This window comes from Phyllostomus discolor, chromosome 5 (genome assembly GCF_004126475.2).
Source record: "Phyllostomus discolor isolate MPI-MPIP mPhyDis1 chromosome 5, mPhyDis1.pri.v3, whole genome shotgun sequence".
NCBI lineage: Eukaryota > Metazoa > Chordata > Mammalia > Chiroptera > Phyllostomidae > Phyllostomus > Phyllostomus discolor.
This window is the reverse complement of record NC_040907.2, coordinates 144,595,079-144,613,631: the sequence shown is the minus strand read 5'-3', so window position 1 is coordinate 144,613,631 and position 18,553 is coordinate 144,595,079. Positions and strand designations below refer to the sequence as shown.

The following is an 18,553-nucleotide window of genomic DNA, read 5'->3' as shown; positions in this document are numbered from 1 at the left end:
TTTTCAGATTTGTTGGAAGTTTTCTATGTTATTTCTTAAGCCTCACCCTCAAATAACTGATAGCTCTGCAAAGGAGTAATGTTAACTAATGTGTGCACGCACTAAAGATAGAAGAAAACTTGCCTTAAAATCAGGTAAGCATGTGGTTTAATCTAAAACGTAAAAAACAAATTCATCTTTAGATTTCCTAAGGTGATCAGGTAGATTGGACACTTGTTGGGAGATATCTATAAAACCCTAAAATATGCCAAAGTCACAATTGTAATGTGCTTTGAAAAGACGACTACAAAAACAGTAAGACGAAATTGTTTCTTATACTTTTACTTAAAATCTTGAGGTCAACTCTAGAAATTTAACAGTTGTTTTGTAACCAATGCCTCTCAAAGATAAGTAGTATTATTTCACACTTTAAGAACTCCCATAAAAAGCTTTGACCTTAGCCTCTAGTCTTTGTATATTCAAAGATATACAGTCTACATACAGGTTTAAATTTGAGTTCTTAGTTTATCTAAATGATAAAAATCTTGTAAGGCAGATACTCTGTCACCCTAAAAGGCTAGCAGTAAGGAGGTGCAATATGGTACTAACCAGAAAAAAGGAAGGGTAAAAGTCAGCAGTTAAATGCAAGTCTATAAAATAATGAAAGTTATGGTAAAGGCAGAGATATATACCCATATTTTTTGGACCATAAGATGCAACTAGGTTTTAGAGGAAAACAGGAAAAAAATATTTTTGAAGCAAAAAAATGTGGTAAAGTATTTAATAACATAAATAACATAATATTTCACCAATGTAAATGTAAACAGAACTCAACAGCAGCATTAACAACCATTATTCCTCCCAAATGTGGGGGAGGGGGAATATATCTCATAGTCCGAAAAATACAGTATATAAATTCCTGGTAGCAATTTGTGTTGGAAAAACATTTATGAAAAAAATAAAATGCCATTTTACATTATAAAATCAGCAAACACTTTATTCTTAAGAGATAAAGAAAAATGATTTTTTTAAATCATAAAGTCATGGACTATTAAAAATAAAGGCAATGTTTTTTGAGATAACCTTAAACAAAGGATGTCATGAAAAACAATCTCCATGCTTTCTCACAATAATTACCTTCATATCAGTGATAAATGACAAAACCCTAGGATACATGGATCACAGCTCTGACAGAGCGGAGAGTTTTCAACTCCATGCAGATTCAAGCTGTCTCCCTCCCTCAGTCCTAGACCTATCATAATGACCTGATTATATTTTTCACCTCAAATTATACAATCCTCAGCCAAAAATCTTTCCTCTACAGACCAGAGTTACTGAAAGGAGTGCTCTCTGCCCCTAGGGTATGCTTGGCTGGAAGAACAATAAAGAACCATCATTCAAAATAAACTTTTTCATCACTAGTGTCCATTTCAGGACCAGTTTTGAACAGTGATCCTAGATAAACAGTTAATGAACACAGTCAGGTTAAGTTCCAAATTATTTCCTATTTGTTCATTTATGCATTTACGTGAACAACTTAGCACTGTTTTCAGCGTATCTTAAGTTTATTTATAGGCAAGAACTACTAAATTGGGAATACTGCTTGTTTTATATATATGTTACCTTTTTACTACTACTTAAACTTACTAGCACACTGTGGTATGCAAACATACTACAGAAGTAAACATAATTTCCAATAATTTTCTTCAAAGTTGTAGTCACCAGAATGATGTCTCTGGTTTTTCTTTTTCTTGTTTTTATTTTCCTTGCCCAAACCAAAGATCAGATTTAAATTCCAAATTAAGTGATCAAAGCAAAAGCATGTGGTAAATAACCAAATAAAAACACTGAGAGCCTTGAGATCCAACAATTCAGTTACTGAAAAAAGCCGCAGCTCTGGCTGGTGTGGCTCAGTGGACTGAGTTCTGGCCTAAAAACCAAGGGGTCGCTAGTTCAATTCCCAGTCAGGGCACATGCCTGGGTTGTTGGCCAGGACCCTAGTAGGGGGTATGCAAGAGGCAACCACACGTTTCTCTCACTCTCCTTCTCCTTCCTTTCCCCTCTCTCTAAAAATAAATCAATAAAATCTTTCAAAAGAACAAAGTCAAGCCCAAGTTCCAATATGTTTACCCACCTCTTATTTCACAAATCGATTTCTTCTTCTTAATCTCAACCACACTACTCAACTACCTTAAATCAAAGTCCTCATAAACCCTCATGAACTCTTCTTTCAAGAGACCTTTATCTGGTTTCCCTACTACCAGTCTAATTCCATCTCAATGCCAACCTCCAAGTTTCCAAAAACATCTACTCAAAAAAAAAAAAAAAAAATCACCTTTGCTACTCCTTGCCTTAGAATCAGTGACTCCTCATTGCTTATAGGGTAAAACCCAAACTCTTTAATGCACTATTTGTAGGCCTTCCACCATCCTACCCAGTCTCCTCTACTATTTCTCATCTATCACCTCGCCTTACTTCAAACTTTCTTCTTGAACAACAAATTACGTGTACTTTCCTGACTGAGAGGCTTTCCATTTCCATGGCTTTGTGCATTCTGATCCTTATAGCTGAAGGTCAATGCATCTTCTTGTCTCTTGTGGCAACAAACTGCACCCTCTGCCTACTTTAAACAAGCTAAATTTTAATCACCCTTTTAAAAAGCTCAACTTAATCATTTTCATCTCCAGAAAATATTCCATAAACACCCATTTAATTCTCAACTTCTTGCATATACTAACTGCCACTGCACATTTCATCATTACTATGTTTATGTGATTTCTCTCTTATTGGGAAGTTGTTAAGATGACTAGGTTTTAATAATCTATATAATTCCCAGAATCTAGTATAGTACCTGGCACACAGTAGCCACTCAAGTGTTTCTCAACTGAAATAATCATTTTATGTTTCTCATCGTTACTCTCTACCTTATTACAGTGTTTCTCCCAGCTCAGGTATGAATAAAAAGCAAAACACAGGCCTGCTACCAGAGATTAGAACAGAGGTGAGCTACTACTCTTCTAGAATGCCTATTTACTCTTGTAGTATCCCAAGTCTACCCACTGTTGAGATGATTCAGAAAATGTTGATGGATATTGGGAGTTTAACTCTCAAGATACAAAGGAGGGTCAACAGTCACATTTTATAAGATACCACTCCTGCTTCTTCTGGCAAGAGAAAATATACACAAAAGCACCTCTAACCAAGAAGAGATGCCTGGCTATTAAGTTACTCAGTCTATTACATTATTACCATGCATTTTACCATTTCTACTTAAAAAATAACTTAAAGCTTACAATAAAATTCATAACGACAACCAAAACCAACCGTTAAAAAAAAAAAGATTAAAAGGCTAATCATCCTACACTAAACTAACTGTATAAGGAATTTTCTAAATTTGTATTTATGAAACCTTTAAAGGCTTTATATGCCACTGTAGATAATGTAATTTTTTAAGAAAATATCCTAGTTATTAAATATATAAACATTATCTAAAGTGCATATAATAAAAACTAGTCTGTAAGGAAAAAAGATCTTATTTTACCAATTTTCATTTACCATTCTAGATATAGATACAGGTATAGAGATAAAGAGATGGGGATCTTTATGATCTGCAGATATCTGGGAGTATCCAAGTTCCTTTTATGCCAGAGTTCCCCTTCCAACTAACTAGCTGAGGCTTAAACTTGCAAGGGGTACACATTCTTCTCCTCTCATATTCTTCTACATATGTTCAAAGGAGCCAATGCCTCTTTTAAGTCCTCAAAAATTCAGATTCATACAATAGTAAATTGAATTCAACACCAGAATAAACAATTCAACAGTCTTAGAAAATCGGTGTTATTTAGGCTATTTTAAATTATTTTACTTTGAACCAAAACATACTTTTTAATGTAATTTAAAATGCAGACAAATAAAGTTAAATCCTTACAATGCTTTTAAGTGTGTCTTCTACATGAAACTTTAGGTTCTGAAAGTTGTTAATAGTATCTTCTTTTTGATCAATTACATCTTTCAACTCTTGAATTCTTTGATTCTGCATAATTATTTTCTTTCAAAAGAAAATAGCAATATTTAGTAAATATGTTTTAGGAAAATTAAAATGCAAATATGATGCAGTTTTAGAATTCCATTAATGACTAAGCAAAAATACCAGAAACCCCACACTACGCAGAGTATGACCTTATTTTGCTTAAAAAATAACATGTTTATAAAAACAAAGGAAAAAGAATACTGGATAAGAGGAATCTGTAATCATACAGAATACAGAATACAGAATAAGAGGAATCTGTAATACAGAATACTGGATAAGAGGAATCTGTAATCATATTCTCAGTGTTTAAATGCTAGTTTCTCTACCTTCTAGTTGTGGGACCCTTGGGCAAGTTATTTAATGTCTCTGTACAAATAAAAAAATAATAGTATCTACACCATAAAGTGGTTCTGAGATTTAAATGAATTAGTATATGTAAAATACTTAAAAGAGTACATAGTAAGTATTCCATAAAAATATATATAAAGTGAAAGTCTAAAAGAACTATCAATCAACTTATTGATTTTCTCTCTTTTTTCATAATTTAGGAGAAAGACTACAGGGGACTTTTCATTTTCTATCTTACATAGTTTAATATAACTGAATTTTTACAACTGGCATCTACTATTTGTATAATCAGAAAAAATAAAAGATTAGGAAATTATCTAAACAGTAGCTGTAATGTCTTCTGCTAAATGCATTATTGGGGTTACCTCTTTAAATATTGGGTATTTGATACCGAGATTTTGAATTTCTATCTGATTATATCTTAAAATGCTTAGCTCTTTACTAGGATAAATGTAAGTTAAAGTAAGACCCATGCCAGAAAAAGACAAGAAAAATACTAAGTTTAGAGCTATAAATGTATTTGTATATTTGAATTTTGTAATTTACTCCATGTATACTTGAAATCTCATTATCTAGATCAATCAATGTCAAATCTATCTACAACTATTTGGAATGGTTATCTGCTCTAAAAGAACATGGTGCCAGAGATCTTGAGAGTTCCAGTGCTGCTCAGGTAATATTCTGTAATTTAAAAACTTGGTAATTTCACCCCTAACTGATGTGGCTCAGTGGATTGAGCACTGGCCTGAAAACTTAAGGTTTACCAGTTCGATTCCCAGTCAGGGCACATGCCAGGGCACATACCCAGGCATGCAAGTCCCCCCAGTTGGGGTCATACAAGAGCCAACTGAGTGATGTTTCCCTCCCTTCCCCTCTCTCTAAAAATAAATAAAGTCTTAAAAAAAAAAAAACTCAGTAATTTCAGATAAAATAAACAGTTTAAATCATCTAATCATCACCACGCACCTAGTTTTAAAAACTAACATAGATCTGTATGTGCCAATACATAATCACTTCCAACACATCTTCTAAAGTAAGAAAGCCAACACACAAAACCACAATCCCATTGGTGTAAACTTTTAAAAATGTATATGAATGTGTGTATGTGTTCTACATATACAAGTAAATATTTTCTGGAAGCACTAAAAACACTTTCCAGCGGCCATCACTGAAAAGAAGTATAAGGGTGAAGACACATTATTTTTCAATTTTTATCACATTCATTTATTATGTTCAAAATATTACCTTCTCATAATTTATACCCCTTCAATTACTTATCAAGTTCCTTATCAACACAAAAATAAAGCTTAAAGTATTACCTCATTAGATTTCTCAAGCTCTTGAACCAATGAATTTAAGTTAATTTCTGATTCTGCAAAAAAATAAATAAATTGAAAAACCATATAGCACCTAAAAAATTATCATTGAGTAATCACAAAACATAAGCTGCTCTAGTAGACACTCCAACTAGTATTTTATTTAGGAAAAAGGATTTTGACAGCACTAGAAGTACATAGCACTGAGCTACTAATTCTAACCAGAGGGTAATGTTCTGAAAAAGCTACTTTCAACACTCAGAATAAAAATGAATGACATATGCTAAATAGTAAAAATCTTCTGGCATAACTTCAGAGAGGAGAGAAACTATTACCTTTCTAAACTACTTTATAAAGTAGAGGTGCCACTTACCTGCTATTTCCTACACATCTCTTTTCAGAGAAAAAGACGGAGTATTTTATCTACGTAACTCTCTTAAAACTCAGATATGATAATCAGAGTTAGAATGAAGCACCAATCTAACAGTCTTAAGACCATTCACAGGGGTCACTCTATCTCAAATTTGCAAGCCAAGTGTAAAATCTACTACATATAAGTTTGTAAAGAATATAAAAGAGTTCACAAAAGAAACAAACAAAACCAGTGTTTACAGCTTTTTAATTTCCTGAGATTTCTTAATATTTTAATATTAAGTTACTATAAAGCCATAGTATTAATTGTTACTCAAATAATTTTCTAGTCACTTTGGTACATAAGTTGCATAAATCTCTTATACTAACCAGCTGTCTTTTTATGCATTTATATCATCTAAATATGAGTAAAATACATCTACTTACCATTTTCTTTCTTTTTTAACTCTTCTTGAGTTTTGATTAATTCTTCTTTGGTTTTAGCTAATTCACCTTTAACTTGATTAAACTTTATTTCTAAACAAGCAATAGCTTCCTGGGGGTCAGCAAGAGATGCAATATATAAGTGAGCAATTTCAGCCTGTTTCTTAATATCAGTGACATCATCTTGCAGAGAATCAATAATTTCTTCAACGCCTACATAATGATGTGCTTCCTAAAAATAGCAAAAACCACATGGCTAACGTTAACAGTGGCTTTCACTCTTGCAGCGTGATACCATTTGATGTAGACAGTTTTAAAAACACGTAGCAAAAAAGGTAACTTGAAATGTTTTAAAAAATAAATTATATCAAGTATCTCTAATTAGGAAAAGTTGTGTTCCATTATTCATTTTCTGCTTTATGGAACATAAGAAACAGATCCCCACTCAAACAATGTTGTAAATTGTGATAAGTCATTATAGAACAATTACGATTAGCTAGTTTAGGTGTACTTTCAGTTAGATAATGTCTTTAAAAAGGTTCTTGGCTGTTGAGACAGCCAAGAAAACCTCCATTTCCCAGCTTAGACCAAGACCCAAAACATGTCAGGGACATATCATGATGCTTTGACAGCAGGGGGCCAGACATCACCAACCCAGGCCCCCAGACTGAGTAATTAAAGAATAAAACCACAAACAACCCCAAGGGATATGATCAATTTCGGCATCAGTGGAAGCAGCAGAAAAGAATAATGTTTCTTCAATGGTAGGGAATGATTAGTTGGCTAGACTAGCAATCCTTTCTATATACAGGTTTTTGTTTTAATCAGAGCAGTAATTAAATGACCCATTAAATTCCTTATAACCTTAAAATTCGTTAAGTTGAAGACAAATCTGAGAGGGAAGTGTTGCATAATCAGACAAAAATGAACCTACTTAACTACAACCAACACAATAACTCAAGCAACACCACAATGAGATATAACAGACACAAATTTTTTCAAGTCTAATAGCTAATTTAAATTATGTGTCCTTACATTCCTAATAAAGCATACTTAATTATAAAAAGCTAGAGAGTAAGTTTTCAAATTCTAAAGTATATTAATGTTTGACATCATTGATGCGGTACACTAAATTCTGGTACCAAAATCCTCAATGAATTTAATACTTCAGTTAACATACTTTGGTTTCAATGTTCATGGCACCATCTTGATTTACTGCTTCTTCAGTGTCAGTTTTACCAACCAAATCCTTAAAGATAGCCAAACGACATTCAGCATTTTCTTCCAATGTCTCTCGTTCTTGAAGGAGTGTTTCCCTGCATAACACAAATAAATCCCATTAAGAAACCAAAAGAATAAAAAATTAAAAAATTAAAAAATCACTACTTTTTGTTTTTGTTTTAGTTTCTAAGATTAAGGACATGGTATGTTAAAAGCAGATTTAATTAATTACTCATGTATAATACAGAATCACCATGGAGATTACTACCAGCTATTTTTCAAGCCTATAAAAAGAGATAAAGGCCCTGGCTGGTATGGCTCAGTGGACTGAACGCTGGCCTGCAAACCAAAGGGTCACCAGTTCAATTCCCGGTCAGAGCACATGCATGGGTTGCAGACCAGGTCCCAGGCTGGGGGTGTGTGACAGGTAGCTGATTGATGTATCTCTCATACATCGAGGTTTCTCTCCCTGTCTTTCTCCTACCCTTCCCCTCTCTCTAAAAATAAGTAAAAATCTTAAAAATAAGTTAATAAACAAAACAAAATAGGTATGAGTTCTGCCTGGTGTGACTCAGTGGATTGAGTGCCGGCTTGCAAACCAAAGGGTCACAGGTTTAATTACCAGTCAGGGCACATGCCTGGGTTTGGGGGTGGGTCCCCAGTGGGTAGGGGGCACACAAAAAGCAACTACACATTGATGTTTCTCTCCCTCTCTTTCTCCTTCTCTTTCCCCTTTCTCTAGAATAAAAAATTTTTAAGTAAGAGGTATGAATTCAGAAGCCACCTAAAATAATTTTAAAAAAAAACTTACACAAGTAAATAATATTCTCAATTTTAGCCAGGACATGGAAGAAATAACTTACTTAAAGTCAGCCTCCCGTTGAGCCAAATATTGAGTGAACTCCTGTGTAACTTCTTCACGAATTCTAAATTCCAATGTTAATTTTTCTTTTCGTTCATTTATTAGTTTTTTTTTCAAGTCTTCTATTAAATCCAATAGTTTCTAAAACATAATATTAAAATTCTAATAAAAGAATGTATCCCAAGACAATACTGTCCAAATGTTCAGAATAAAACTCTTTTCATTTAGTCAATTATAATAATGCATCCTTTAGCAGTGATAATAATCTCACTGAAAATTATTTATCTGCAGAGATTCATTCATCTGAAAAATCAGTGGTCCTCTCCAAATTTTAGAAACAGACTTATAGTAACTGAAATGTCTCACTGCCAAATTATAATAAGAAAGGAAATGATAGTATAAACATCAATTATCCACTAAGCAACTACTTGGGGAGTTCACATTTGATTTCGTTCAATCCACAAACTTCTATGAGCATTTACATTTTCTAGCAGGAGAAAGAAAAAACCAGGTCTGTAGTAAATATTTAAGGTTGGGTTTTTAATTAGTCTGTCAAAAGCTAAAGCCTAAATGTTAGAGTAGTTGCTAAGTACCCCTAAACAATTTCCAAAATGACAAAGAGTTGTTACATAAACTTATAAACTTAACTTATGGGGTTTTGATAACTATCCAAGTGTGAGCAATAACTTCATAGCCTTTGAACACACATATACAAGATCTGTCTAGAAGAAGTCCACTGTTAATATAACGAAAACGGTTTGCACAGCATCAAAGTAACCTGGCAGTCAGGAATAGATTAGAATGTGCATGTGTGAACAATGATGATTTCACTGTCGAGTCAGTGGGGGCAGTAGATGTAGTTGAATGAGCATGTATACTGTGTGGCCATCACATTCAAAATGACTGAGCGAGTAAAGCAACAAATCAGCATTAAATTTTATATTAAGCTTTAACATTCCTCCAAAGAAACTATTTGGATGATTCAGAAGTCCGCAGCTATGGGCAACTGGTGACTGGCAGCTTCATCATGACAACGCACCTATTCGTGCATCATGTTTCGTGCAGAGATTTTTGGAGCAACATCAAATCACCCTGGTGACTCAGCCCCCCTAGAGCCCACATTTGACACCCAAGGTTTCTGGCTTTCCCCAAAACTAAAATAACCTTTGAAAAAGAAGAGATTTCAGACCACTAGTGAGACTTGGGAAAATACGATGGGACAGCTGATGGCAATTGGGAGAACTGTGTGAGGTCCCAAGGTGGCTACTTTGAAAGGGATGACCCATCATTGTCCTATGTACAATATTTCTTGTATCTTCATCAATACATGTCTCTATTTTTCAAACTGCATGGGTAGATACCTTCTGGACAGACCTCATATAAGCATGTAATACAATAAATAAATCAATTAACACTTGACATGGCCGGCATAGATTTGTAATACAGTAAACTATGGAATTATGATATCAGCCTGCCCTGACCAACTTGGCTCATGAGTTGGGCATTGTCCTGCAAAGCTAAAGGTCACCAGTTTGATTACTATTCAGAGCACATTCCTGGGTTGCTGGCCAGGTCCCCAGTTGGGGGCACTCAAGATACAACTTATTGATGTTTTTCTCCCTTTCTCCCTCCCTTCCTCTCTCTCTGAAAATAAATAAAATCTTAAAAAAAAATGAAGATTACAGCCTGATCACTTTTTAAAGTTTCTGATTAAAGTGTCTCAAAGCCAGATACCTTTCAATGCCTCAATTTTCTATTTGACAATATTTTTATAGCTATCCTGACTTTGAAACACTGCTAAAAAGTTAATACTGAGAAAATAATTATATAACAGGACCCAGTGTTTTGGTTGTAAGAATGGTTATTACAGTGTTGATGTTTTGCAGTGGTGGTTATATTTAAAATTTTAAAAAGTGAAACCTAATTTGATAATTATACATAAAAGATCAGCTCAATTATGGTACTGTCAACTACTATAATAAAAAATTATGGTTTATATTTTAACAATCCATGCTTCTCATTTTTAAATGAAAAAAATAAGGTTTTAAAACAGATGTATGGTAAACATCCATTAAGTGGCAGAGACAGCTTTATATTTAACTTTTTCCATCTGTATCTTTTTCCAGGTTCCACCATTATATAGTACTTTTATAATTTTAAGTAACCACAAACTTTCCCACTGTTTAATAAATAGTGACTATGAAGAAATGTGGGAGACTTAGAGAAATCTGAATGTGGGAATACCTTGGGAGATTGGTATAATCTTAATTCTGAACAACATTAAGTTTTTTATCATTATTAGTATCTGATAAAGATTTTGTTGATAATTCTTGTTGGTTATCCTAGTTAAATAAATTATAAGTATAAACATGCTAATCGATAAGTTTCATAACAATTTTTAATACTCACAATCCTCCAACAAAAATGCTAATATAAAGCTTTTTGCAAGGCCTAATCATTTTTATTTTTAAAATTAGGAAAAACTTTGATGAAATATTTCTCTTAAAGCACCTACCAATGTTACAAGATATGCATTTACACTATCCCTTATAAACTAATTCATTATAAATTGTAGCATCATTTTTCCCTAGTAAATTCAGAAATATTGCTAACATTTCAAGTTTAATTGACATTATACACAACCATCAGCTTTAAGATCATTACAAATTAAAACAGAACTCTTAATGGCTCCTTTTCTCACCGAGGTAAATGTTTTCATTCTAATTTCCAAAACAGGTGCAAAAATGGCTTTCAGGGACACTGAAATAAATTACTAAAAATGAGTATTTAACCCATCTTGGCTGGTGTGGCTTAGTGGATTGGTTGCCAGACTACAAACCAAAGGGTCGCTGGTTCGATTCTCAGTCAGGGCACATGCCTGGGTTGAAGGCCAGGTCCCCAGTAGCGGGCATGTGCATGAGGCAACCACATGTTGATGTTTCTCTCCCTCTCTTTCTTCCACCCTTCCCCTCTGTCTAAAAATAAATAAAATATTTTAAAAAAATGAGTATTTAACCCAATACATTGCCCATCTATTCAGACTTCTTAAGTCCAAATGACTGCTACGATGGGAGATGTGTTAGCAACATTAAAGCACATGGATGAGCACAAGGTTACTGTATTTAAACAGAGGCTGTTAAATCTTATTTACCTAAAAGAACCAAGCAATTCACGTTTTTGAAGAAATAAAATAACTGATACTGGGCAGACATTTTAAGTATCTGTACTTAAGACTACAAACTATGCTAAAATCATTGGGTAAAAAGATACTGGGGAACAAGATATGCACGTGGTCTCAAAGTATCATCCCACAGATGACATGCTTTTACAATGGAGAGAGATCTGAAACATACTACATTAACCAAGTGAGCAAAACTTAGCATCACCAAGAATGGGAAAACCATACATTGTGTGTCCCCTGATGTGATGCAATGGGAAATTCACAAAGTCAGCTATGTAACAGGCTTGCCTAAAGTCTAAAACCTAAATCATGAGGAAATAAACAAATACAGATTGGGGGCATTTTATAAGACAGTTGGCCTCAACTTTTCAAAACTACCTATGCCACGTTTGAGACAATTAAAAAAAGTAATAATCAAAAGCAATGTGTTAATTTTAGCTATAGATCAAAAAACAAATTGGGTATAAAGGACATATTGGAACCACTGGAGAAATCTCAATGTGGACAGTATGATAGGATAATTATTGTATCAATATTAAATCACTTAAGTATGAAAATGGTCTGTGATCATGAAAAATATCCATGTGCTTAGGAAATATATGCTGAAATAGACATAAGATGTCATTATGTCTGAATCTTACTTTCAAAAGGTACAAAGAAATGTGTCTTCAAATATTCTTAGAAAGAGAATAAAGTAAATGAGGCAAAGTGTTAACAAATGGCAACCAGTGTACATGGGTGTTCATTGGACTAGTCTTCTTATAGATCTGAAATGTTTCAAAATATAAAATTGAGATATAAAAAATTTAGTGTATTATGGAAAAACTAGAGAGGGAGCCTTAAGTATTGTTAACCCTATCTTCAGAATAATAATAAGTGAAACTTAAAAGTATGAGTTCTTAATACATACCCTCTTCTCACAGCTAATGAAAGCCTTGTCTTCTGCTAATGTTTCATCTAGATCTTCATCAGTAAGTTCAGTTCCAACATTTTGGTTTTCTCCAGCTACTTCTAGATCCTCAACAAAATCTTCATCTTCCACCAGATCTTCCAGTCTACTTTCCCATAAAATTGTAGATCTTTTTAAATTTAATATTTTATTATCTGAATTATTCAGGCCTGATGGTACATCTTGAGAAGATTTGACAGGTCCAAATGACTTCTCTTGAAGGGACTGTAAAGTGTCTGGAACACAAACCTGTTAAAATAGCCAATGCGACTTTTAAAACAGGAAAGGCAAAAGCTGTCCACTAAAAAGTAATTTATATATTATTAAGTCAAATAACAACTAGAGTGTTTAAAATAAAACCTATGCAAATATTCAAGAAGAAATTAGCATCCTTCAGTGAACATTCCAGTAACAGAAAAGTTAATTACATATGCACACTACAGGTAAATTTACTGGGCTGGGCTACATTTTTAGTACTGTTCCTAGCAGGGGACGACCCAGTTGGCCACTAAAGGAACCAGTATGGAAAAGCTGGCAATTTACTGCAAGAACAGTACTAAAGTTTGCAACAGATGTCTATTATCATTTTAACCCTAGCAGGGTAATCTTTCAATCTTTACCCACATCCTCCTACTTGGTCAAACATTTACATTTTTAATTTTTAATTATTTCTTAGGTTTATAGTTACAACTGCAAAATGTATTCTCTAGCCCAAGAAAAATATCATTAATATTCTAATAATAAGAGCCTTGAATATATTTACTTTTTGTGCAATGGCTGAGAACTTCAACACATTGAGTGTTTCATCATAGGTAAAACAACACTGGCTGATGTTCACGATCATACATATTTTCCCTTTACCATGAAAAAAACTTTGAAAATAGTGAGTCAGTTTACTTTCCCGGAAAGGCACATGCTGTTGAAACCTATGGAAAAAAATATTCAAATAACTGTAAGTTAAAACAAATCCCATGAAGTCAGTATACTGATACATTTTACAAAGAAATAATTAACCTAGCTAACAAGGTCTTAAATTCTAGGTTAATGACTGGTTCTGCCTGTGATAGTAATTCTCTGTTTATGTTGTTTTCTTTAAATACTACTACCATTATTACTAATATTTTTAATAATAACCCATTAGGTTAAAATGTTAAGAAAATTACACAGAACTGGACTGTGTTCTTTACTGTAGAGCAATTATATGACATTTGCCATGAAACACCTTAACTGCATAGAAATGATGAAGACTGATTTAGAATTTATTTAGCCTAAAAGGTTAACTAATGCAGAAATCTATCACATCTAGAACACAATGCACTAGTAAGAATAAAATTATTTTAGAGAGGCTTATTGTGTAAAGTGTCTGTTGATCTATATTTGCTATGAAAAATACTGTGGTTTCTTGATGAGTCATTGGCATGAACTGACACTTTTTTATTTCTATCATTTTTTTAACCCAAGATCTCTGCATATTTTAATTGTAACCTATACACAGTCATTACGTAAGAAACAGGTAGAAAACAACAAAGAAATTTCTAAGCTAGTAGAGCTGAAAATTTAAATATTACAATATTTAATATACTAATAACACTTTCAACACTTACTTTGACTTTTCACTGTTCTTCAAAACATTAATACACTTTCCCAGAGTCAGCAAAGAGGTGTTGATGTTCCCAGTCTCTCTCAACCTTTCACCTTCATTCTGTGTCTTCATGCTTCGCTCTGAACCAGCAAGGTCACATAAAGACAATCTGAATAAACACACAAAAAAACTTTACAAGTTCTTCAAAATAAAACAATTCAAAATAATTACAATTTGAAGAAAGCTCAACTTACTCACTGACTCGGATTACACGAGGTGTTTCAGAATCCTCAATCTGTAATAATCTAATAGTGAATATGCTGTGACTAAAAGAAATACACAAAGATCAAACGTTGTTTCATTTATAATTTCTGCATTCTAAATAGGAGACAGAGCATCTAAATCCACATCTATTTATATCCTAACACTAGCCAAAGCTCCAGTACATTTTCCAACTAGCTGTCAAGATACTTCAATCCAATGTTCCATTGCCACCTAAATACCTGACTATCCAAAACCAAGTATCGTATCTTTCACTTAGCCCAAAATCTCTTGAACCTACTCGTTCTCTTAACATTATTTTTTTAAGATTTTATTCATATTTAGAGAGAGGGGAAGGGAGGGAGAAAGAAAGGTAAAGAGATATCAAGGTGTGCCTTTTGCACACCCCCAAACAGGGACCTGGCCTGCAACCAAGGCATGCACCCTGACCTGGAATTGAACTGGTGACCTTTCACTTTGCGGGTCAACACCCAACCCACTGAACCACACCAGTCAGGGCTCCTTCTCCTAACATTCCAACTTCTACTAATATAATCATTTATAATAAAAACCATATTATTAGTTAAAATAGTATTATGTACAACTAATCTTCTTTAAATATATACCTAGAGCAAAGCATATATTTAGCCTACATGTAGGATTATCCCTGTGTCATACTGAGTAGGGGAGGGACAGGGCTCTTTCCCACTTAAGAGAAGGCCTGTTTAGATATCTCATTGCTTAATCTTATTTCTTTCTGTCTCTCATCTTCCAATCAATCCCAAAAAAACATTCTATTTCTAAATGCTTGAGATGCTGTCTTAAGAGTGTGCACCTAGTATTTGTGTTTTGGGGGTAAGTGGAAAACACACAGAGCAAAGCCCACCATTATAGGCAACTCTTAACATATTAAGCTTAATATTCACAAAAAGAGTAAAATGCCTCAGACTTTATACAGATTAGTAAATATTTTGTCAGAACAAGAAATAGTCCTGATAGTCTTATATGTGTGGCACTCTTTAGTTTACAAAATGATTTTATGCCTATAAACTCATTTAACATATCAGAAAAGCTACTGCCCACTTTAAGCTTAAATTAATTCTATTTACATTAGCAAAGAATAGCCTGGATGCTTCAGGCTTACAACATAGGATATACTCCTTACCTTCTACTAGAAGTACTGTTCAGTTTTGTGAAGGCAACACTCTGGTGTTTCATTCCTAGTTTTAGAAGTCTATATGCTTCTTTGCAATCAGATACTTGAATCCACTGTAGATCTTTAAAAAATAAAGAGGACACATCAATAAAAACTCAGGATTTATTATACAATGTAATCTCTTTGAAGATTTGTACTCTCTTTGCTCAAAGAAATATATGAAATCTTTCTTTTAATAACATGCCCTAGATGGAGTCAACTCAGCTATTCCATATTCCACTACAAAAGAGGTACACAAAAGAATATTTTAATAATTTTCCAGTATGTAAGTTATACAAACATGCAAAGTAAATTCTTTTACAGAGTTGACCAAAGGGAAAATTTTTAAATGGATAAAATTACTTAGAATAAATATCCAGAAAAAAAAAAGAGTATAGATTAAATCTACAAAATTATGTAGCTGTGAGACATTCCAGATTACAACCCATTAATAAATCATAAAATCAATTTTAGTCATAAGCAGCATTTTGTAAAAATGAAGTAGAAATAGAAAACATCAAAGTGCATTCCTTATAGTAAGGGTAGGTATAATAAATGAAACTTTTGAGTTGTAAATACATAAACATATTTACAGAGCTAATGGGTCACCATCTTATTAATATGCATGTACCTCCTACTGTGAATAGTGGTTTAAAAAGGCTGGAAAGATGCCACTGTGGAATAACAGAAATATTTCTGAATCCCCAAAGTTTGGATGCTATTACCAAGCAACATAATAATGTAACTATCATCATGCACAGCTTTTCCTGTCCTTCAAAATTCAATCAATGATACTCAAACACAACACTTACTAAAATAAACCCCTTTATATTCAGATTTAATTAACATACCAAAACATACCTGCAAAGCACAAACTTATTATCTTGATATTAATAATTGATAATAAATTTTTCAATTTCCAGTTTGCTTTCATATAGTTATAACAAAGCCTAGAAAAGAACTCAGGAGCAATGAAATAAAAAGTACCTAGTATACCTTTTATAAAAGAATAGCCCTTTACATCTTGGGAAAGGCGTAGCATCTTTCTCTTCTGGAACTTGGATAATATAGGAACGAACAAGTCATAAATACATTCATTATAAATCTCAAAGAAAGAAACCCACAGAGAAAATTTTATATTATCCATATTCAAGCTAGCTTGTTCACAATCTTTCATAGATTCTTCAAAATCTGAGATATTCAAAGAGTTTGTTAAACTTCCTGCAAAAAAAATAAAAAAGGATAATCACAAAATTAAGCAATTGACTAAAAAAATAAGTCAACAGAACAGATCAAGTCTCCTACACTTGAAAAACTAAGTATCCTTAAATCTTTTGACACGCAATGTTAAATGTTTTGGACCAAAGCAGATGTAAATGATATTTGTATTAACCAAAGTTTGGCTTCCTCTTTTCTTTTGGAAAATATACTAATGAACTAAACTGAAATTAAATGCACAATAAAAGAAAAAAATAGTACCTCCTTTGGATTTTACATGGAAGTTACAACCAGTCAAACAGTTATCTGTGATAATCAAATAAAACTTTATAGTAAATGCATTATATACAGTTATATACCATTTTCCAAATATTGTTATGTTATTGAAGGAATTAAATCGCAAGTGTTTCTAAAACCTAAAAGCTTTTCAAATGCATTTCACATAATAAGCATTTTAAAGGTGAGAAAGGAAATCTTACCAGAAATAGCATCATAACTGTCATTTTGCATTACAACCTAAAAAAGATTCATTTTAGAAGTTAAAATCCATTTTTAGTTGAGAATAAAAAACCAGTAATATTAATTACCTATTCAAATAAATCAACAACCAAATCACATCCCTTTCATCTACTCAATTCAGTGACCTCTGTCAATTAATTATTTTTCTTATTTATAATAATACATTCTCACAAAGGAAATCTGGCAAACTACAGAAGAGTATTAAAAAGAGTATCATCATATTTAATCCCAGCCACTCAGGGGCAATTACTATTACTATTTCAATATATTCTCATCAATTTCTTTTCTCCACAGTTATTACACTATAAGCTTTTTCTCTAATTAAAATTAATTTGTATACACTTGGTGGCCACATATCTGAATAAATGTGAATGAAATGACACCACCCCTTCTCTAAAAGCAATGAAAAAAAAGTCCTCAAGGGAAAATAAAAAATAATAATAATAATGTAAATGTAAGTATCTTAATGTATTATCATCTTAATGTGTTATTTTTCTTCTGCATGCTAGTCATTTCCATAGAACACATATGTAAATCTCACTCTTAATAGTATGGACAAGTTGCTTTCTAAAAAAACACTTTACAATCAATATATGAAACTGAGTATCTCATTTTTTTTTTTACATTTTAAATTTCACAGGTAAAATCATGTTTTGTTCTAAAGTAAATAACTGGGGGAATTTTTTTCATTATTAATGACTAATTTTCACTATGAATTATCTATGAAATTATCTACCAATCTCCATAATTTCTATTAAAATACTATTTTACTTTCCCAGACCAAAATGATGAACTCTGAACTCTACCAATCAAGAATTTTTACTACCTTGAAACCTTGATTTCTAAATCCCTTTTTTTAAGATTTTATTTAGTTATTTTTAGAGAGGGGGAAGAAGGGGAAAAGAGAGGAAGGGAAACATCCTCTTGTGTGCTGCCCCACAAAGGACCCGGACCCACAGCAGAGACTTGTGCCCTGACTGGGAATCGAACTGGCAACCCTTTGGTTCACAGGCCAACAATGCTCAATCTACTGAATGATACCAGCCAGGGCTATAGTTTTAAATAACTCTCAATAAAATAAATTTCTCAAAACATTA

The 18,553-nt window shown here is 32.9% G+C and overlaps 1 protein-coding gene across 8 annotated transcripts in view; it reads right to left on the bottom strand.

Annotated features, from left to right (window-relative positions):
* The window catches only part of KIF20B (kinesin family member 20B), a 78,625-nt gene that overhangs the window by 44,680 nt on the left and 15,392 nt on the right, over positions 1-18,553 (bottom strand). For 4 of the 8 annotated variants that reach the window (XM_036026980.1, XM_036026981.1, XM_036026979.1 and 1 more), the window contains 12 exons: positions 17,417-17,453; positions 16,716-16,940; positions 15,690-15,801; positions 14,518-14,589; positions 14,286-14,432; positions 13,445-13,607; positions 12,643-12,930; positions 8,553-8,692; positions 7,649-7,784; positions 6,472-6,700; positions 5,677-5,729; positions 3,908-4,027 (listed from right to left, as the gene is read on the bottom strand). In XM_036026980.1, coding sequence (XP_035882873.1) covers positions 3,908-4,027; positions 5,677-5,729; positions 6,472-6,700; positions 7,649-7,784; positions 8,553-8,692; positions 12,643-12,930; positions 13,445-13,607; positions 14,286-14,432; positions 14,518-14,589; positions 15,690-15,801; positions 16,716-16,940; positions 17,417-17,453 — 1,722 coding nt within the window. The remainder of the gene's footprint in view (positions 1-3,907; positions 4,028-5,676; positions 5,730-6,471; positions 6,701-7,648; positions 7,785-8,552; positions 8,693-12,642; positions 12,931-13,444; positions 13,608-14,285; positions 14,433-14,517; positions 14,590-15,689; positions 15,802-16,715; positions 16,941-17,416; positions 17,454-18,553) is intronic. The other 4 variants (XM_036026984.1, XM_036026985.1, XM_036026982.1 and 1 more) reach the window with 3 other exon arrangements.